The 21293-nt window shown below is 52.6% G+C and overlaps 1 protein-coding gene across 1 annotated transcript in view; it reads right to left on the reverse strand.

Annotated features, from left to right (window-relative positions):
• Positions 1-140: 140 nt before the first annotated feature.
• The window catches only part of LOC102378497 (myosin-7), a 27589-nt gene continuing 6436 nt past the window's right edge, over positions 141-21293 (reverse strand). Inside the window, exons 13-39 of the mRNA XM_006036508.3 lie at positions 20840-20989; positions 20450-20620; positions 19337-19646; positions 18597-18670; positions 16977-17064; positions 15568-15685; positions 15345-15468; positions 14989-15125; positions 14590-14845; positions 14065-14307; positions 13273-13449; positions 12872-13017; positions 12436-12526; positions 11582-11971; positions 10615-10741; positions 10193-10311; positions 9726-9922; positions 8623-8806; positions 8372-8537; positions 7918-8042; positions 6821-7129; positions 4069-4272; positions 2982-3107; positions 2515-2790; positions 1591-1686; positions 361-495; positions 141-266 (exon numbers count right to left, since the gene is read on the reverse strand). Coding sequence (XP_006036570.1) covers positions 246-266; positions 361-495; positions 1591-1686; positions 2515-2790; positions 2982-3107; positions 4069-4272; positions 6821-7129; positions 7918-8042; positions 8372-8537; positions 8623-8806; positions 9726-9922; positions 10193-10311; positions 10615-10741; positions 11582-11971; positions 12436-12526; positions 12872-13017; positions 13273-13449; positions 14065-14307; positions 14590-14845; positions 14989-15125; positions 15345-15468; positions 15568-15685; positions 16977-17064; positions 18597-18670; positions 19337-19646; positions 20450-20620; positions 20840-20989 — 4560 coding nt within the window. The 3' untranslated portion in view covers positions 141-245. The remainder of the gene's footprint in view (positions 267-360; positions 496-1590; positions 1687-2514; positions 2791-2981; positions 3108-4068; positions 4273-6820; positions 7130-7917; positions 8043-8371; positions 8538-8622; positions 8807-9725; positions 9923-10192; positions 10312-10614; positions 10742-11581; positions 11972-12435; positions 12527-12871; positions 13018-13272; positions 13450-14064; positions 14308-14589; positions 14846-14988; positions 15126-15344; positions 15469-15567; positions 15686-16976; positions 17065-18596; positions 18671-19336; positions 19647-20449; positions 20621-20839; positions 20990-21293) is intronic.

Consider the following 21293-nt stretch of genomic DNA (forward strand, 5'->3'; position numbering starts at 1 on the left):
CATCTCCATAGCTTTCTTCCCTCCATACTCATAGCATCCATCCATCCATCCTGTTCTCTCTCTGTCCTTCTGTAGCAGCTCTCTGCTGTTTTGGGGGTTACAGTGTGGGGTGTGGGTGTATGTGACATCATAAACACACACACAGTGTATTGCTGATTTATTCTCTAGACTGGAGGGAATGGGATGTTTGGTGCTAATATACAGAGGGGAAGGTCGGCAGTGGCCTCTGAGGGGTGTCATGGGAGTTACTCCTCATTCAGTCCCTTCTGGAAGAAAAGAGAGAGAGAGAGAGTGAGAGATAGGGGAGAAGGGAAGGGTGGGGAAAGGTAATGGGGGAGGGGTGGCCCCTCCATGGCTCACCTTGGCTCCAATGTCGCGGCTCTTGGCCCGGAGCTTGTTGACCTGGGACTCGGCGATGTCGGCCCGCTCTTCAGCCTCATCCAGCTCATGTTGAATCTTCCGGAACTTGGCCAGGTTGGTGTTGGCTTGTTCCTCCTGCAGGCAGCACCAAGGAGAGAGTGGAAATGTACCTCTTACCCTGTGGGGCTCTGGGTCTTCTGTGGGGCCAGGCCATGGCAGGGTCAGCTTTGCCCCACTGCTGCCTGGCTGCTACCCAAGGGGAGGTTTCTGTCCCACAGGCTGCTCAGGGAGGGTGAGCACCTATGGAACTGTCCAGTGCTGGACTTCTAGCAGATGAGGGGTCCTGAAGGGGGTAGACCCTTCCAAGAATGCTGTCTATCTGTCCATCCATGGATGCATCTCTCCCTCCCTCCCTATTCCTATGGGCTGCATCCATCCATCTATCCTTCTGTTCATCCATCCGTCCATCCATCCATCCATCCATCCATCCATCCATCCATCCATTCAGCTACCTGTCTGTCCATCCATACATGAACTCAGCTGCCCATTTGTCTGTCTTTCCACCACCCATTCAACCAAATGGTTTGTAGGGCACTTGTCCATCCATCCAACCATCTACCCACTCACCATCCACCCACTCATCCATTAGTCCATTATCCTATCCATCTGTCCGTCCATCCACTCACCTGTCCTCCATCCATCCATCCATCCATCCATCCATCCATCCATCCAATTGTCCAGCAAACCAGCGTTCCCCTTGGCAGCCTCTGCACTGGACTGGCTACTGCCCCAGAAAGAAGTGTCCCTGGGCGAACTTCCCAAATTCATCTCTCATCAAAAGACCCCCCAGTCCCCAGTGACTGCCCTCACCCCCTCTCGCCCTCCCAGTGAGGACTGTGGCTACCCCAGTCTAAGATACTGGGATACGTGACTCATGGCTAGCATGGGCTTTGGTTTTGCAATGCATGCTGCAAAGCAGGAGATGCAAGGATACACCAATTGCTGCCTCTTTCCAGCATGCATTGCAAGCCCCAAACCAACCATGCTTTGTGGACAAGACCCCCAGAATTCTCTGGAGAAGAAAGATCTCTTGCAGAGTGTTTGTCCTTGGCCCCTGGAACATCTCAAGGCCTTCAGCTGGGTTCCGGCATGGGGGGTTGAGGGGCTTCAGGATGTAGAAAGTGTCATAGAGATGATCTAGAATCTCATCCCTACCCCCTGGACACTCACCGCCTCCTCTGCCTGCCTCTTGTAGGCTTTAACTTTGAGCTGGAGCTTATCCACTAGGTCTTGGAGACGGATCAGGTTCTTCCTGTCCTCCTCGGTCTGGAGAGAGAGCAGAGAGGTGAGATCACTGCTTGGGAACCCAACTGATTTTGACCCCCATGGATCTGGATCCATCCCTGCCCCCCTGCTCACAGCCATGAAGCTATGACTCCATGAGTGCTCCACTTCTCCAAGTGGGGTGGGAACTGAGCTCCTAGCCACCCATGACGCAAAGTGATCAGGTAGGTGTTCTAGAGGTGGTGGATACATGGCAATGGACTGTATTCTATATCATGCCTTCTGGTTTAGAGCTGGAAGCACCTAGTTTGTGGGTGCCTGCTTTGCCTGGATTAAGATGTACCCTTCAGGAGAGAACTATCTGGGGTTGGGAATATCCCAAGTGATATTCTGCATTGGAACAACCACATATTTCAGTCACATGCCTTGTGTTTTAGCTCACCCTAGTCATGTTCTAGGTTACGCATCTAACAGTGCAGGGTGGGAGACTTCCAGATCATTCTAGGCCAGGGGTGCTCAACCCCTAGCCTATGGGTCAGAATCAGCCTACAGCACTGCTCTCCTGATGCCAAATCTCTGGAACCATGGAAAGCCCCAGGCCCTGTGGACTGGATCTGGTGTTCAGTCACAGCATGCAGGGCCTGATCCACCCTGCAGATGGACCCCACACCATTCACTTGGCTTGTGGGACCAAAAGGTTAAACACCATATGGCTCTAGGCCATATCCCTTGTTTCCTATACCACCCCATTAGCATCCCCTATACCACCCCACTAGCATCACCACATGTCCTGGGTCAAACCTCTTGTGTGTTGTAGCTCCAGGAGGGTGGGAGCCTTGGGTCCCAGGTCAGGGTTCTAGAGCACGATACCTGGTAGGTGAGCTCCTTGATGCGCCGCTCCGACTTGCGCAGGCCCTTGATACTTTCTGCATTTCGCTTTTGCTCAGCCTCCAGCTCACTCTCCAGCTCCCGCACCCGGGCCTCCAGCTTCTGCAGCTGCTTCTTGCCACCCTTGAGGGCCAGCTGCTCGGCCTCATCCAGCCGCAGCTGCAGGTCCTTGATGGTCTGTTCCATGTTCTTCTTCATCCGCTCCAGGTGGGCGCTTGTGTCCTGCTCCTTCTTCAGCTCCTCTGCCATCATGGCCGCCTGCCCAGGGATGATAGAGTCAGGCTTGCCCCATTCCCTGAAATGGTCTGCCCTCCTCACCCTGAACATGGAAAACCCTTGGGTCCCATTTACTGTCCCCTGAACCACATGGTGCCCCTGCCCTGGAACAGGATGAGGACCATTATCCGCTGATGTGGGAAGGCCCTGTGCCCAGTCCCCTTAGCACTCACATCAGTGATGGCCTTCTTGGCCTTCTCTTCTGCGTTTCGGCACTCCTGAACAGCCTCCTCCACCTCTGTCTGCAACTGGGCTATGTCAGTCTCCATCTTCTTCTTCTGGTTGATCAGGCTGGTGTTCTAGGTGGGGAGGGGAAAGAGCACAGAACAATGATACTTCATCAGCCATAGGCCAGGTTCCCACAGGGGGTTGGATTCAGGGATGCTCAGTTATCTTTGGAACTATTCTAGAAATGCCTAGATCCCAACTCTTCCTAGACCAGTCTAGAACCTCCTTCTCAGATGAATTCCAAGCTAGCCCCTTAATCCAGAATGGAGCTGAAATTTTGCACCAGATGATCAAGACCTGGGCTTGAGATCATTCTAGACCTTCTAGGCTCCTAAGAGCACATGATACTAGACCCTATGGCTCTGTAAGAGTGGTTCCAGGTCACCATAGTGGTTCTAGTCTCCGTTAGCTCTAGAATCCAGGATACCACATGACCTGCGATCTAGAATGGTTTTGATGTTCTGGACTCATAGCCCCAGTCACCCCAGCAACCACCTACTCTGGAGGTGGGAACCTCTGCTATGGTTTGGTAACCACTAGTACTGATAGGATATTCTCTACACCAGAGCCAGGGATTGGTACTCTGGACTGTTGTGGTGACACAGGGAGGAAATCTCATTCTAGACTATTGCACAAACAACCCAGTTGCATGGATCTAGATGTTCCAGATCTGGACCTACATAGAAGTCCTGAGGATTAGTACTCCAGTCAGATGACCAAACTGGTGCCTACATTCTAGGTTACCCTTCTAGAGTGAGAGGATGATTGCTGTGGACAGGAGACTGAGGAGGCTCATGTTCTAGGCCATCAGTCAACATATCAAACTGGGAGTTCATCATCCAGAACACAGGACCAGGAGGAAGATCTCGACTGGGTTGCTCAAGAACATGGATGATTCTACATTCCCCCAGCTTATTTCTAAACCCCCTCAGCTCAACATCGGGGTTGGAGATGGATCCCTCTTGGGTTGGAGATTGGAGGTTGCTGCCCTGCTGCCCTGGAGAGGGGCTGGGGGTCCCCCATGGGCCTTACCTGGGAGTGCAGGAGCTGGACCCTCTCACTAGCCTCTATGAGCTCCTGTTCAGCCAGCTTGCGGGCCCGCTCTGTCTGTTCGACCACAGCCCGCAACTCCTCCAGCTCTGACTGCAGCAGGTTGTTGCGCCGCTCCACGATGGCGATGTTCTCCTTCAGGTCCTCATTGGCTCGCACCACATCATCCAGCTGCAGCTGGGTGTCCTGGGAAGGGTTGGATCCAACATTTCCTGAGACAGGAAGTCCTGCCACCCCCTACTGTAACAGGGTCCCAAAACCACTGTGTCTTCATGTTAGAACCACTGGAATTCAAACCCACAGCGGAGAAGCAAAATCTGCCACAGTCCCTGCCTCTGCCCTGTTTGGACCTCCTGGCTCTGATCTACCATCCACCCTGAACACAATACCACCTCAACCCTTGGCCTGATGACTTGGACTGCAACAGATCCCTGGTGACCCCAGCCTGTGTACGGTAACTTGTTAAGTGACTGCCCAGAGCTTAGTCCATCCTGACACTTCAGTGGCCCAGAGGGAGACGGTGGGTAGCAGAAGCCCTGCCATTTGCCCGTGAAAGTGCTTAGCAAAGACTAGCAGTGCAAGCTAGTGATTAGGCTAATTAGCAGCACCTAGCCCCTGAAGGCAAAGAGCCGAATCAGGGGACAGAAAAGGAGAGAGGCCAGGGGCTGTATATGCCTGGCTTGGGACTAGCAGAGACAATCTGGCCCTGATCTTTGGAGAGGAAGGAAGCTCTGCAGAAAGGCCCATGGGGAGCTGAATGGTTCTGTGTTATAGTTGGTTGAAGTGTGTGACTAGAGGTTTGGGTTGTGATTGTGGAGCTGGATTGGATGCCATGGGGGTGGCTGGAAGGCACTCTGGCAATGAGCCTTGCAAGAGCCCTAGTAGGCCAAGACTACAGAGAGGGCAGCCTTCCAAGGGTCAGGGACCCGGTAGGCTGAAATCAGGGCAGAGGACCCAACAAACGGGATCAGAGTAAGACCTATGAGGCATGGGCATGGCCATGACTGGTGCCCCTAAGGCACTTAGTGCCAGGAGGTCATGATTAGAGCCATAATCAGTGCTAGAAGAGCAAGAGCCAGGGCCCAGTACAAGAGATGCAGAGTCATGGGCCCAGTGCAGACAGAAGAGAGTGCTGGTCCCCAGAGCCCTATCCTGATGTGCAAGGGGCAGGAGGGGTAGTGATGGGACCCCAGGCCTAGTCCTGACTTGCGCGGGACAGAGGGGCTGGAGCCCAGAGAGTGAAAGAAACGATTTTGTCCAGACCAAGAGATGAAGAGGTGCCATGCTTGGGTGGGAAGCTGAGAGCTTGATGAGAAATGAAGCCAAGAAAAGCACATAGGGCCCTGCCACACATTTAAATTAAAGCTGGATAGAAACCTGCTATGTCCTTATTACTCATTTTCAAGCACTATGTTTGTAGCTGGCTGGCTCTTCTTATGGCTGGACGGCCAGTTTTGTGGTATGATATTTATTGTGCACATGTGACTGGTCTAAATTTATTGCGCGACTAACCACTTAAATGTGTGATAATTACTTTGCATGTGTAGCAAGTCTTACTTTGCATGTGCAGCCAGTATAAATTTATTGTGTGATTCACCAGTGAATTGCATAATACATGTAACGTGTGACAGGGGTCTTAGGAAGCTCCTGCTAATTTTTGAGGGCAATCTCTCCGGCTGGATCATCATTTTACCATCAAGGCATGGCAGAAGGGACCACTGGGGTGACTGGAGGGGGAAGATCAGGTCTTGCTATAGGACAAAGGACAGTCCCCACACCCCCACCCCACTGGTCCAGGTGGGACATGTAGGCTGAAAAGCTGCAGTTGGCATCTGATAACATTTTCCATCTCTCTGCCCGCTTCCATTGCAACAACTGGCAAAGGCTGAGCTCCTCATTAAGTCACAGGACCCTCTCAAGGCCCTACTGAATTAGAAACGTGGAGCTTAGCATCTATTTGCTCTCCTCTCCAGGCCCAGTTACAACTTGGTGAAGATGAAAGTTAAACAAAAATGGGTTATTCTGTTTTGGGGGAGAAAGAGATGCAAGAGACCTCACCTTCTATGGCCATGAGCAAAGTGTCATTGGGAGGCCAGAGGTAGAGTTTTAAGCCAATATTATCAGAGAGCCTGTTTATGCATTAGATCAGGGGTGCTCATCCTCTGGCCTGTGAACCAGATCTGGCCCACAACCCAGTTATCCAACTCATGGGCATCCCCACAGGTCCAGAAATTTGGTGGCAGGAGACCTGAGCCACCACTTCCCTACTACCACGTCTCTGGACCCATGGGGAGCCAATGGTAACTGATCACAGCATGCAGGGCTAAACAGGGGTAGTGCTGGGCCCATGGGACTCAATCCCAGCATGTGGGGCACGAAGAGGGTGGTGTTGGGCCCTGAGGCCAGATCTGGGTCACAGGGCTAAATGGTCGAGTACCATAGCACTAAAGTAAGCTAATAAAAGGTAAGGGTGTAGGGAGAGAGATTAGACATGCCTTCAAGACAGCTGAGGTGATAAGCTGTCCCATGGACCCTAAGGGCTGTGTGATCTACACCCTCTGGGATAGGACACCCTCGCAACATGGTCACTAACTCATTGCCTGTTAATGGTTTGCTTTTATCACTTCATAAGTGGTCTTTGTAGAGTGGAACTATGGGCTCTCCTTGTATGTTTTAGCCCTCACCATCCCTTAAGCACAACTGTTTAGGTAGTGCCTAGCTACAGCCCCGTTACCTTGAGGTAGCTCTGTAGCGTCTTGACTTGCTTCTGGGCCTCAGCAGCCATGCGGTTGGCGTGGCTGAGCTGGATCTCCATCTCATTGAGGTCACCTTCCATTTTCTTCTTGAGGCGCAGAGCCTCGTTGCGGCTGCGGGTCTCAGCATCCAGTGAGGCCTGAAGTGAGTCCACCACCCGTATGTGGTTGCGCTTGGCCTGCTCCATTTCCTCATCCTTCTCAGCCAGCTTGCGCTCAAAGTCTGCCTTGAACTGGTTGAATTCCAGCTGGGCCCGCAGGATCTTCCCCTCCTCATGCTCCAGGGAGGCCTGGTTGGGGCAGAGGGTGGAGAGAGAAAGGAAGGTAGAAAGAAGAGGTCATATAAAGAGTGGAGACAGAAAAAGTTAGTGGGGAGACAGAGAACAGAGATATATTAGATAGGTAGATGGATGGATGGATGGATGGACAGTCAGATGAATGACTGGCTGGCTGGCTATTTGGATGAATAGATAAATAGCTATATGGATACCCTGTCACACAACTACAACCCCCATTGCCCCAAGATGCTGAAACTACCCTAACAGAGAGAGAGTGTTGGGGGAAAACAAAAGAAAAGAAATTTGGATTCAAAGAAGGAATGACCAAAAGAAATGCATTGGTTATGGAGCAAAGACCAGAAAAAGAAATGGAGTGAAAGAGAGAAGAGAGGAAAGAGAAAGAAAGAGAAAGCACAAGTGAGGAATGAAAAGTAACGGCAAACGGAATGGAGGTGTGAAGAGAGAAAAAGAGGAGATGGAGGGAGGGATGAATGGAAAGAGAAGAGAGCAGTAAAGGAGAAACAGTGAAAAGAGAAAGAATGGAGAAAGGACAAAACAGAGAATAGTGAGGTTGGGGAAGGGGAAAGAAGGAAGGAAAGATAAAAGGATGGAGAAAAGAAGGAAAGAAGACAGGAAAGAGAAGAAATGAGGATGGGAGATGGGAAGGGAATGGAAGACGTGAATGGTGAACAGCCTGACGAGGAAGAAAGGGAGGGAGAAGAGGTGAAGAAGGAGGGAAAAGGGGACTGGGAGAAGGACAGATAGCTGGTCAGGCCTGGCTGGGGAGATGGGGCCCTCACCTCAGCCTCCTCCAGAGCTGCCTGCAGCTCCAGCTTCTCAGCATCCAGCTGCTTCCGTGTCTTCTCCAGCTCGTGGATGGTCTTCCCGCTGCTGGCCAGCTGCTCTGTCAGGTCTGAGATCTCCTCTGTAGGGGATGGGGGGAGAGACCTGGCTGTGAGCATGGATAGGAGACTGCGGCACCCCCGGAGGGTACTGGGGAGTGCCGGGCTACAGGGAGGGAACCCTGGGCTGGGTTGGGTGGGGGACAGGGCAGGGCAGTGGGGGTGGGGCTCAATGAGGGCAGGGCATGAGTTGGTGATGCTGTGAGAGGCAGGCTCAGTAGGGGGCATGGGGTTCCAGAGCAGGTGCCGCACTGCAGGGGGTGGGGCAAAGGATGGGATTGGCTCCCAGGGCTCTGGGAGTGTGGGGCAGGGCCTGTGATGCTATAGGGGTCCTGGTGGCGGCCACCCTCACCCTGGAGGTTCTTGTTCTCCCTCTTGAAGGTCTCCAGGTGCTCCAGAGACTCCTCGTAGGCGTTCTTGAGCTTGAAGAGCTCAGTGCTGAGTGACCGGGCCTCTTTCTGTGAGGCCTCCAGCTCTGTCTGGGACTCCTCAAACTTCTGCTTCCACTCAGCCAGGATCTGGGGGTGGGCGGGATGTGGTCAGACCCCCCACCTGTCACTCAGTCCCTGCCTGCCTCCCCATCTTCCTTCCACCCTTCCCCACCTTGTCAAAGTTGCGCTGTTTCTTGTCCATGGCAGCGGCAGCAGCGTTGGAGCGCTCCACATCCACCATCAGGTCCTCAATCTCATTCTGCAGCCGGTGCTTGGTTTTTTCCAGTGAGGAGCACTTGGCATTGACAGCCTCTACTGCCTCCTCTGCCTCCTGCAGCCTCTGCGCCAGCTTCTTCCTGCAACCGGGAGGCACCATGGGCAATGTGGTCATCATGGAGGGCAAGGGAGAGGAGAGACATCCCCATCCCTATCCCCATTCCCAACTGAGATGAAGGAGAACTGAATATGGGAGGAACAAGGCTCAGACAACATCAAGGAAGGGAGGGAGGGAGGTCCCACAAAAGATGAAAGGAAGGGAGGATGGAGAGAAGGAAGAATGGAAGGAAGGAAGGTCCCATGGAAGATAGGAGGGAGGACAGAATGGCATGATAAGGACAGCAAGAGAGAAGACCGAATGAAATAAGCAGAAGAGGAGAAGCTGAAGGAACCAAGAGAAGGTGGAAAGAGAAAGAACAGGATGAACAAGGAAATGAAGGAGAACAAAAAAGCCAGAGGATGATCTAAAAAAGGAAAGGGCAACAGAAAGAAAGAAAGAAAAGACAAATGAAAGAATGAGCCAGAGGAGGGGAAAAAAACAAGGAAAGGGCAGGGATGGAAAATATGCAGGAAAAAGAAAGGAAGGGAAAAGAGAATGAAGGAAATGAGTGAAAGAGATGAGAAAGCAAAAGAACAAATGAAGAAAGAGGACCAAAAGAAGAAAGAAGCAATGGAGAGAAGCAGCAGGGGAATGAGGGAGAGGAGAAGTGGAGGACATAAGGAGGAAGGAGGAAGGAGGGAAGGAATGAGGAGGTGAAAGGAAGTGGGGAGTGAAGGGGCCCCCAGGACAGGACAGATGAGGAGATGCAGGACAGCTGAGAATGTCTCTGGGGAAGTAGTGGGAGATGGTAGATTCAGCTGAGAACCCCCTAGTCTGGGACAGGGTTGGCTAGTGGCCAGCATGGGAGGTGAGCTGGGAACCCTGGGACAAAGTTGGGGTGCAGGCCTGGGGGGTGTTCAGGAGAGGACCCTGGTGCCCGGGCTGTGGGCAGCACTCACTTGGCCTCCTCCAGCTCCTCGGTGCGCTGGATGGCGTCAGTCTCATACTTGGTCCGCCACTGGGCCACTTCAGAATTGGCCTTGGAGAGCGAGCGTTGCAACTCGGCCTTGGCCTCTGTCTCCTCCTCGTACTGCTCCCGCAGCAGGTCACAGTCATGCCGGGCCGACTGCAAGGCATGTGCCAGCGCGTTCTTGGCCTGGGGGGACAGTGGGAGGGGAAAGAGCTCACACGATGCCCCTCAATCCCAAATTGCAGTGCCCTGACCCCTTTCAGCCCAGCCAATGCCCCTCAATCCCAAATTGCAGTGCCCTGACCCCTTTCAGCCCAGCCAATGCCCCTCACTCCCAACCCATGGCTCCCTGCCCCCCTCCAGCCCTTACAGTGCCCCTCCATCCCAACCTGCAGCTCCCTTCCCTACCCTGAGCCCTGCCAGTGCCCCTCACTCCTGCCCCCAACAGGTCCTTGCCTTCACTTCCTCCTCCAGCTGCCTCTTGAGGTCCTCCAGCTGCTGAGTGTATGTGAGCTTGCCCCGAGTCAGCTGGTTGACCAGTGCCTCTTTCTCATCCAGCTGCCTGGCCAGTTCACCTGGGGGTGGCCAAAGAGGCAGGTGAGGGGTCAACCCTTGGGGACACCTCAGACCCTTCTCACTATCTCCAGATGTAGATGGGGGCCAGGAGGGAGAGCCTTTAGGGAGCTGGCTGGGAGGGAACAGGTTCCCAGGGGTACATCACCCTTCACATGAGCAGTAGGAGAAGGGGACAAGGCTCCCAAAGGTGCCATAAAGAAGACAGAGGTGTCTTGGAAATCCAGGGTGGGAGAAGGGGTTGTTGTGGTCCACCAGAGAGGTTGGAGTGACCTGGGGGGGGACGAGCAGGGGTCCCTGCTCACCATTCTCTGTCTGCAGCTTGGCGCGTTGGGTAGTGAGGTCAATGACCATGCGTTGCGACTCTTCTGACTTGGATCGATGCTCATTCATCTGGTCCTCCACCATCCGGCACATCTTCTCCAGGTTGGCCTGGCAGGGGTGAGAGGTCACAGTATCATAGAGCAGTACAGCTGGAAGGGACCTCCAGAGGTCATTTAGTCCAACCCCTGTCATCCCTATTCAAACTATCCCGTACAAATCCATTGCCTTACCTCTTTGCCTAACCATGCAGTCAAGCCTGACACAATACAAGACATAACACCCTAACCTGGCATAGGTAAAGCAGGGGGACCATGGTGACCAAAGTCCTGCTGCTGGAAAGGTTGAGAGATTCAGGAAGAGGGTCACACCCCATGCTACGGAGGAAAACAGTGCCCCCCGATACATACTAATCTGACCATGGGATAAAATCCCTTCCTGACCTTAAATATGACAATTGGTCTAAGAATACGACAGAAGCAGGAACACATGGGGAGAAGAGAGTGAGAGAATGAAGGAATGAGAAGGGGGCGGAAAATGGAGAGGGAAAAAAACCAAGAAGGAGGTAGGAAAATACCCAGCTCCCTCCATGACCCCTTCCCCTCCAAGGACCTTTTGGGCTCTACAGGCACTAGTGCCTCTCCCCAAGCCATGGCGTCTCCTGACACCCATGGCCCCATTCCCAAGCTGTGACAGTGCCTCCTCGTCTGCCTAAAACTGGAAACTATTGGCCCCTCTCGCTTGGCCATGCCCCATTAATGACTTATCCTATTCCATCCTTTGTTCCACCCACTAGTCTTGGCCATGCTCTTCCTGCCACAGCTCATCTTCCACTTCCAGTCCAGGCTTCTTCCATGAGCTCTCACCTTTGAGCCTTGGTCCTGGCCACTCATCATGCTCCACCTGCCAGACTTAGCCCTGGCCACCTCACTCTGGCCTTGAGGAGCTTACCTTGGCCTTGAGGAGCTGCTCCATGTTGGAGGCAACATCATCCAGCTCCAGCTTGAGCTCGCTCTTCTCCTTCTCCAGCTTCTGCTTGACGCGCTGCAGGTTGTCAATTTGCTCACTCAGCTCGGCCACTGAGTCAGCGTGCTTCTTGCGCAGTGTGGCGGCCGTGGACTCGTGCTGCAGCGTCGCCTCCTCCAGGTCTCGCCGCATCTTCTGGAACTCCACCTCCCTTTTCTTGTTTAGCTCGATCTGCACTGAGGTGGCACCACCTGCCTCCTCCAGCCGCTCGCTGATCTCCTCCAGCTCCCGTGATAGGTCTGAGCGCAGCTTCTCCACCTTGGCCCGGGCTGTGCGCTCTGCCTCTAGCTCCTCCTCCAGCTCCTCAATGCGTGCCTGCACCACAGAGAGAAAGAGAGAGTGCCTCTTCCTTAGAACACCCCATGTTCTAGATCATGGAAGAACAGTCTAGATTCGTGGCTGAATCTGTGCCAACTCAGTTTCAATGCAGCCTGTTGGTGTTCTAGACCAAGCTGAGACCTATCTGGGTGCTCATAACAGCCCACAACCCTCACATTCAGATTTACTAGGACAGATGTTCTAGATTATGTGGGTGATCAAACACAGCTTGTTGATGTCCTAGATAAAACCAGGAAAGTGGGAAGAAGCCATACACATAACCCAACAGGACACTAGGTTTTTCCAGGACAGGAAACTAGAAAACGGGAAGAAATGAGGACAGAATCCAGGCAGGAAGCTGTACGGTCTGGTGGAGCTGTCCCAGGCTGATGGGTTCAGCAAGGGATGGTGCCCCTCTCCACAGCCTACCTCATCGGAGGAAGGGGCTGCTCCCAGCTTACCTGGAGTTCTTTGAGCTTCTTCTGGAGTTGGATAGCAATGGCTTGCTCATCCTCAATCCGTGCATTCAGGGCATTCAACTCAAAGTCTTTCCTGCAAGAGAGAACGATCAAGTTCTGTTTCTAGGTCTGAGGCAATGGGTGGGATATACTGGAGTAGAGTAAGGGGGATGGGAGCCAAGATGCCTGGGTTCAGTCCCAGATCTGGAAGTATGGTGTGATGAGTTAGAACATGGGGGTCTGGAAGCCTGGACACCTGGGTGCTATCCCAGATCTGGGAGGGGAGTGGGGTTTGATGTATTTGAACACTGGGGCTAAGAGCCAGGACACCTGGGTTCTATCCCAGATCTGGGGGAGAGGGAGCCTGGAAGGTGAAAGTGGAGGCTAGTAGGGACCTGGGAGAAAAGACTCTTGGCCAAGGACCCAGGCAGCTCCTTACTTCTTGAGCTTCTCATCCATCTGCTGCTTGTCATTCTCCAGGTCCATGATGCTTTCTTGGGCCAGCTTCAAGTCCCCTTCCAGCTTCCTTTTGGCCCGTTCCAGGTCCATCCGGATCTTCTTCTCCTGCTCCAGGGAACTTTCCAGCTGGTGTGAGAGAGACAACATCAACCCACCGATTGTCAATGAACCTGGCAACCATCCCCCAGGATCTTCTGGGAGGAGAAACCTTGTTGTGGCTAGAGTGTCATGGATTCCCTCCATCTAAACACATAGTGAAGGTTCTCCCACTCCATTAGAATTCCCCCCTCCAGATGCAAACTTCCACAGACTCCGAGGAGACACCAAGCAAAAATAACCAAGAGGTGGCAACACCCTTGCCCCAAGTCTGGAAGTACTCACGTCGTCCACCTGTTGCTCCAACTTCACTTTGGCCTTGGTCAAGGTGTTGACCTTGTCCTCTTCAGCCTGCAGGTCATCCAGAGCTTGTTGGTGGGCCTCCTGCAGGGCCTTCTTCTCCTTGGTCAACTTGGCAATGATCTCATCCAACCCAGCCATCTCTTCTGTGAGGTTCTTGACCTGGGTGGGAGAAAAAAGTGGTGTGTGAAGTTTCTGAAACTACAGAGCTCAGAGCCAAGAGCAGAGTCCTACATGTGAATGTTTGTGTGCATGTGTGTTGGGGAAAGGGGTGGGGGTGGAGCTTACCTTGTTCTCAACCTCACTGGGGTGATGTGCATTCAGCTTTGCAAGCATTAGTGCTAGTGAGCTCAACTCAACCCAATCTGACTAGTTAGGTGGACTGAATTGAGTTGGATCGGCTGAGTTGAACTTGCTCAACTCAACTCAGCTCAACCACCCTTGACGCCGCTCAACTGAACTCCATTGACCAATCCACCTTGAATCTGTTTGACTCCACCCAACCCAGACCAACCAATCTTGAAGGTACTCGGGTGAACCCCATTGAAACAAGCAGCCTTTAATCCATTCAGTTCCACCCAACCCAGTTCAACCACCCTTGAAACCACTCAACTAACCACTCCATTGAACCAACCAGACTTCAACACAAGCACCTCCACCCAACTGAACTCTCCAGCTTTGAACCTGTTCAACTCAGTGCATCCTGAGGCCACTCAACCCAACCCAATAACCCTTTAGAGGACTGAACTGCAGTCCAGCTCGCTTCCTCATCCTCACCTTGTTCTCTGTTGCATGCTTTTCCTTCTCCACCTTGGCCAGGGACAACTCCAGATCGTCAATGTCCTTCTTGAGCTCTGAGCACTCATCTTCCAGTTTCCTCTTCTTGGCTGTCAACTCTGCATTCATCTCCTCCTCATCCTCTAGCCTCTCCGTCAGTTCCTTTGCCTTGGCCTCCATTTGGATCTTGTTCTTGATCAGCTGGTCACAGCGTTCCTCAGAGTCTGCAAGATTGTCTTGCTCCTGGAAGTGAAGTGGATGATGTATGAAAAGCAAGAAAGGAAGAGCATGGGAAGTGGGTCTTGAGTAGGATCACAGGATCATAGAAAAGTTGGGCTGAAAGAGACCCATCCACATAACCCAATGTGGAAGTATGGTTTTCAGGAGAGGGCCAGAGGTTGAGCACCCCTGGTGCAAAGCATTCATGAAGGTATTGAACAGAGGATTTCCACAGATCTTGGGCTCTCCTGCCATGAGACACGACTCTTAAAGGGGACTGAGGGCTGGGGCCTCCTCGTCACTCACCGCTTGGACTTGCAGCTGGAGGTCATTCTTCTCCTGGAGCAGAGAGACCATCTTCTCCTCCAGCTCCTTGCGCCGCTGCTCTGACTTCTCCAGTGCCTCCTTCAGGCGCCCAAATTCCTCTTTCATGGTCTGCATTTCCTTCTCGGTCTCTGCACTCTTCAGCAGTGGCTTGATCTTGAAGTACAGCTTCATCCAGGGCCAGTTCTTCACCCCCATGAAGGCCCGGATGTTCCACTGGATCACCAGCAGGGAGTCCCTGGAAAGGGGCAGGGGGTTGGTGACCATGTGAGCTGGGGCTGCAAGCTTCTCCAATAGCAGTGCTCCCAGCACAGAGGCCAGCTCTGGGGCTGTGAGTTTCCCCCAGCAGTACCCTAGACCACATCTCTATGCCTCATCTACCTGCGCTCCAAGATCTTCTTGAATTCTTGCCGAGACAGGTAGCCACGGACCTGGGCCTGGAGCCGGGTCATGATCCGGGCCAGACGCTCATCCCGCATCTCCTCCAATAACCCCAGGAGCCCAGCCTTGAAGAACACCTTTGCAGGGGGAAAAGAGGTAGAGGGGTATAGACCCCACAGAGCAGCATGGGACCCCCAAGTGCCAGGCGGGGGACAGGGCAGGGCCCAGACTCCGGGAGCTCAGTACCCTCTAATGCCAACCAAGCTATCACTCTCCTTGCTTCCCAGGGGTGTGGCTAGTGGTGGTCCTGCCCCCAAGAGGCCCCTCCCACCCCCAGAAAGGTCTCTCCCCCTCACCTTGGTGTGCCCAAACTTGTACTGGTTGTGGTCAATGTCGAGGGAGCCCAGCAGCTTCTCTGCCCCCTTGCGGCTGTCAATGAATTGCCCCTCAGGGATGGCCGCAGGGTTCAGGATGCGGTACCTGGAGGGGGTGAGGGAAGGGGGCGTTAGGGAGCCTGGACTACATAAGACCCCCAGAATCTATGAACTTCTGTCCCAGTGGTGCCCCTGCCCAACCTACCTCTGCCTGAAGTCCCCGTAGAGGATGCGGTTGGGGAAGCCCTTGCGGCAGATACGGATGCCCTCCAGCACGCCGTTGCAGCGCAGCTGGTGCATCACTAGTGGGTTGTCCATCACCCCTGGGGGTGGGGCAAGAGGGGGGTGTTTAGACACAGGAAGGGGAAATGATAGACAGCTATGGGTCCCATTCCTCAACCCTTGGGTTGTCTCCACTCCCATACTGAATGAGGGACTGAATACATGCAAAGCCAGGCCCTGCCTCCTTCTCCTTGCCCCCAAAGCCCCCTTCTCCATCCTTTAGCCTTGCCCTGGTGCCTCTAGGGAAGATGCATGGAAATTAGGCCCTGCCCACTTCCTCTAGCCTGCTCCTTTAAGAGGGCAAGCAGCCAGACAGGTAGTTTGCAGATCGGGAGACAGGGATAATTGGAGAGTCATGTGACCAGCAGGGGCAGGGCTACAGCTATACAAGCCCAAAGCTTCAGCTGGCAGGGCAGTTTAGCCCTGGGACCTGGGGAAAGAGGAGCTCCTGGCAATGGCGCATCAGGGCTCTGGAGGTCACAGTGAAACTGGGTAAATGACTCTGGGGGTCTGGGAGCAGGAGACAGCTGCCTGGGGCAGAGAGAAAGCCAGCATGTGCAGGCAGCGGTTCCTTATTTATGTTAAGCCCAGAGTCAGTTTGGGTATCTGCTGGAGGGGGTAAGTATCCTGGTTTAAGATTATGCTGGTGGTTTAGCTTTGAGCCCTGCTGGGGCAGGCTCAGGACCTACTCAAAGAGCCGGTAGCCCAAGAGGGCCTTTAGACAGAGGCTGCCAGAGCTGGGGAAGCTGGGTGGTCTCAACTGGCTCAAGATTGGGGTCAGGGCCCAGGAGGAGCCAAAGGCTCCAAGACCCCTACAAAGACCAAGACCCCTACAAAGTGGATAATAGTACAGTAATACCCACAAGGCTTGGGGCGTGGTATAGGCAAGGATCAGAGCCATGCAATCTGCTCTTAAGGCTACAGGTGCCCTGCAAGGGCATAGGTGAGCCAAGAAGAGCCTATTAGACTTGAGAGCCAAGCTGAGGTGGAAATCCAGAGGAGGGACTTTTACGGATTCAGGCTCACAGGGAGCCTCCCTTACACTGTCTCCAGTAAGAACAAAGCATGGTAGGTGAGTGAACAAGGTGTGTGTGTATGGGGGGAAGAGGGGGGAAGGGGCTGTATTACAGCCTGAGCCAGGCAGGGAACACAGCTACCAGGGGCATCATGGCCGCCCCAATGGCCATGAACCTGCTACAGGCAGGGATGGAGGGCTCCATCTGTAGGCCACACCAGCCCTGCCTCCTTTGGCCTCATCCCTGCCCTTCAGCTGGAGGAGATGCAATGGGCACTGAAGGAAGGCTAATCTGTGCCAACTGTGACCCCGCTAACCTGGAGACTTGGTCTCGTTGGGAATGATGCACCGGACAAAGTGTGGGTGGGTGGAGCGGAGGTTGGTCATCAGCTTGTTCAGGTTCTCCTGGGGACAGGGATGGAAGGAATGAGGCAGAGAGAGAGAGAGATGGAGAAAATGAGATGAAAGAAGGATAGAGAGAGGGACTATACCATCTTTTCTAGCATGCATCAAACACCCTTTCCCCACAAAACCAGCTGTGGGTAACTAGAGTGTATGTTACATGCAAGAAATATGGTAAGCACTGTTTATTGGGTATAAAATCTGCAGACATCCACAGGGAGCAAAACAGTGAGTAGGCCAAGCTCCCTCATTGCTGCTGTTCACTGACTTACTAAAAGGAAAGATCCTTTCTTCTTCACTCTGTCTTTCAAAAACAAGGTGCATATTATATTCCAGGGTATATTGCATGTGAGAAAATATGGTAGATGTGAAGTTAGATGTACAAAGACAGGCAGCATGGAAAGAGACAGAGGGGAGAGAGGGAAGGAAGAATGGATACATGAAATAAAAGGGAAATCAGCAGAAAGAGAGTGCAAAGAGAGACCCCAGCGGTCCTTTCTGCCCAAGTGCCAGGGGGCTGGACCCAATAATCTGTAAGGTTCCTTCCAGCCCCAAACAACTATGAAACTATGGAACTAATAAACCAGTAGCCTAGGGCTATATTATTCAGAGCAAAATCAAATATAAATTTATTAGAATGTGCATGACTTTGCTATATCATATATGATGTATAATAAATGCAACAAACCAGGAGAAAATAACCAAAGGTGTTTCATTGGCCCTGTAGTCATTAGCATGATATGGGTACCTCTTTTCAGACTCATAAAATGAAATCAAGCCCTCTTGAGCATCATGGCAGTCCACCCAGTGCTTCAGTAAAAGTTATTTCAACACCCAAGTTCATGTTTTTAGCTAGAGTCAAAAATAGTCAGCTGGGTGAGGAGTTACATAACCAGGAGCAGCTAGCAGCAGAATTGCAATATAAAGGACAGTTTGATTAGTGGAACTTGGAGACCATTAAAAAGGAGAGAGGGGTGTTAACACCTGTGGAATGAAGCGATCAGAAAGAATCCGATAGATGACAATGGGCCATCAAGTCAAGTAACTCCCTCATTGCTGCCATTGCCAGGCAGTTGTTTTTAAACTTTGGGTGGAGCAGAAATCAAAGGTGAGGGGTTGGAACTGCACCACTGCATCCTGCCTGGATCTGCCCCTGGACTCAACCAGTCAGAGGAATCCAGAGAAAGAGGAGGTGGGGAAAAAGAGAAATAAGGAAAATGGAAAGAAGCAATGGAAAAAGAAGAAAGAAACATGGAAGAAGAAAGGAGGGAAAGGAGACAGAGAGAAAGAGAAATGGCTGGAGGGGAATATAAGGAGAAGAAAAACAGGTAGAAGAAGAAAGGGACTAGAGTGAGAGTCATGCACAGACAGATGATGGGGGAGCGGGGGAACCGGCATGAGAAGCCAAGAATATGAGATGCAAGAGGAGGTGGATGGTGGATCCCATAGGATTTGTAAGCCAGACACCCCTCCCCAGGCCATGTTTTACCCACACCCCCCTAAAGTCTTCAGCCTGCCTGGGGCCTGGTCCTCACCCGATGCAGAGCTGACACTGTCTGGAAGGATGAGCCCTTCTTCTTTGATCCTTTGCCTTTCCCACTTTCAGAAGCTGCAGGGAGAAACCAGGACATGTCACAATAGGGAGTTGGGTCTGGTGAAGTCAAACAAAGGAGCTTGGAGCCCAGATGCCTGGGGTCTATTTCCATTGGGGCTGGGGGTGGGGTTAGAGCAGGGGAAGTGGGACCCAGGCCCCTTGTCTTCCACCCCAACTCTGAAAGGGAAGTTGGCGTGTAACGAGCTAGAGCAAAGGAAGGTGCTGGGAGCCTGGCCATCCCAGCTCTGGGGTGGAAATAGGGTGTGGGGAATTAAAGCAGGGGGGACTGGGAGCCAGGCTGTCTGGGTTGCATCCCAGTTCTGGGAAGGGAGTGGGGTCTCAGGGGTTAGAGAGGCTAGGAATCAGGACACCTGGGTTCTCCCCAGCTCTGGGAAGGAAGTAGGATTTAATGGGTTAGAGCAGCAGAGGTGGGAGCCAGAAAACCTAGGCTCCATCCTCACCCTGGGAAGGGAATGGAGTCTGTAGGGTGGGGAAGGTTTGAGCAGAGGGCTGGAAACCAGGATGCCTGGCTTTTATCTCTGCTATGGAAGGAATGTGAGAGCTGGTAGATTAGAGTAGGGGGGGCTAGGAGCCTGGGCTCTTAGGCTCCTGGACTTCTGGAACATGTCCACTCTGGGATGGTAACTGGGCTTGGTGGCTTAGAGTAGGGGGGCTTCTTACGTGAATCGGCCGCGGCGTAGTTGGCAAAGAGGAGAGCAAGGAGTTTGAGGGCAGATTTCTGGTAGAGCCCCACTACAGTTTCATTGAGGGGATCCTTGTTCTTCTGCAGCCAGCCAATTATGTTGTAGTCAACGGTGCCAGCATAGTGCATGAGGGAGAAGTGCGCCTCTGGCTTCCCCTTGATGTTCCGCGGCTTCCCAAAGTTGGCCGACTTTCCCAAGTGATTATCAAAAAGCTTGGCTTTGAAGGTTATATCTGTGGCCTTCGGGAACATGCACTCCTCTTCCAGGATGGACATGATGCCCATGGGCTGCAAGAGAACCGGGGGAGGGCAGGGGCATTAACCATGAAGGCAGATTTGCTAACCCAAGAACACTTTTTCTACTGATAATCTGCAAGTTTCTTTACTGACAGCCAAACGTTTTTACTGGCACGTGTTGTTGCTGACATGCGTTTTAGATAATGTACGTGTACTCTTCTTCCAGACACTAGACATAACGGCTGGGTTCAAATTTAGGGGCTTAACATCAAACATCATAAAACAGTAAAAGAAGTTCAGTTGTCAGAGAAAAACGTTTGCAGGAAAAAAAGGAGTGTTCGAACCTTACTTGACTGCAGCGATAGTTTCACATTGTGCTGCTCTCCTTTCCTTCCAGGACCCCCCTACTCACTCCAGAACCCTTATGCCCCCAACTGCCCCCTGCTGCCCCATCCAGCCTGACCCCTGCTAGACCTACTTTCCCCCTTCTAGCACAGACCCCCAAAGAAGCCTATCTGTGACCCAGCAGTGCATCCAAACAGCCTAGGATACAGCAACAGCATATGGCTGAGAGAATGCCCTCTGCAGGGTGCTGCACTTTCACTCAGATGCCAGGTGGCACAGCTGTACTCTGTCTGCCAGAGATTCAGTCAAGCTTCAGCTGCTTAGCATTTTTACTGGAGGCTAAAGTTTTTCATATGGACTTTCTTGACAGCTTTTAGCCTTTTTTTCTTTTACTGATGATTGGCAACCCTGGATGGAGGGCTTTGGTGTTTCCCAATGGAGGGCCCAACCGCCCATCCAATGATGGCAGGAACATCCAATAGTAGTAGAGGAATCCAAGCCAGATGTACCTTCTCAATGAGGTCAATGCAGGCCTGCAAGTCCATGCCAAAGTCAATGAACTCCCACTCAATGCCCTCCTTCTTGTACTCCTCTTGCTCCAGCACGAACATGTGGTGGTTGAAGAACTGCTGCAGCTTCTCATTGGTGAAGTTAATGCAAAGCTGCTCAAAGCTGTTGAACTGGTTAGGGGGAAGTGGAGACCAGTGTGAATCCAGTGGTTCTTACTGGGGGGAGCTTGGGGCTGGAGCAATGGAGAAATCCAACCCAGAGCCAATGCTCTTGCCCCACAGCTCCCAGAGTGCTCCCTGCTGGGGCTGGAGTAGCCAGGAGTTCCCCACTATGGCCAGCACTCTGGCCCCACAACCCCCAGACCACCTCCTGTTGGTAGGCACACTTACATCAAAGATCTCAAAGCCAGCAATGTCCAGTACACCAATGAAGTACTGACGTGGCTGCTTGGTCTCCAGTGTGTTGTTAATTCTGGTGACCATCCAGCTGAACATCTTCTCATAGACTGACTTGGCCAGGGCTCCGGTAGCATAGCACACCTGGGTGAACACAGTGTCTCATGACCTGAGCCCTCCTAGGAACTGGGATGGTGAATCCCAGCTCCAGTATCCTGACTGGCCCCAGGGCTGGGCTCATGGATCCCCCTCTACTCACTGAACCCCTTGGTGGAAAGAAACAGCAGAAGGAAGGAGCCCAAAAATGACAGAGAGAGGAGAAACTGGCTCCCAGAGAGAGAGAAAGAATCAAGGGAAGAAGAAAAAGAGAGAAAAGGAGAAGCAGTAAACAAGCATGGAAGGAAGGAAGGAAAATAGCAGTGGGAAAGATGGGAAGAGCCAAAGGAAA

This window comes from Alligator sinensis, unplaced genomic scaffold (assembly GCF_000455745.1).
Source record: "Alligator sinensis unplaced genomic scaffold, ASM45574v1 scaffold128_1, whole genome shotgun sequence".
In the NCBI taxonomy this organism is placed as follows: domain Eukaryota; kingdom Metazoa; phylum Chordata; order Crocodylia; family Alligatoridae; genus Alligator; species Alligator sinensis.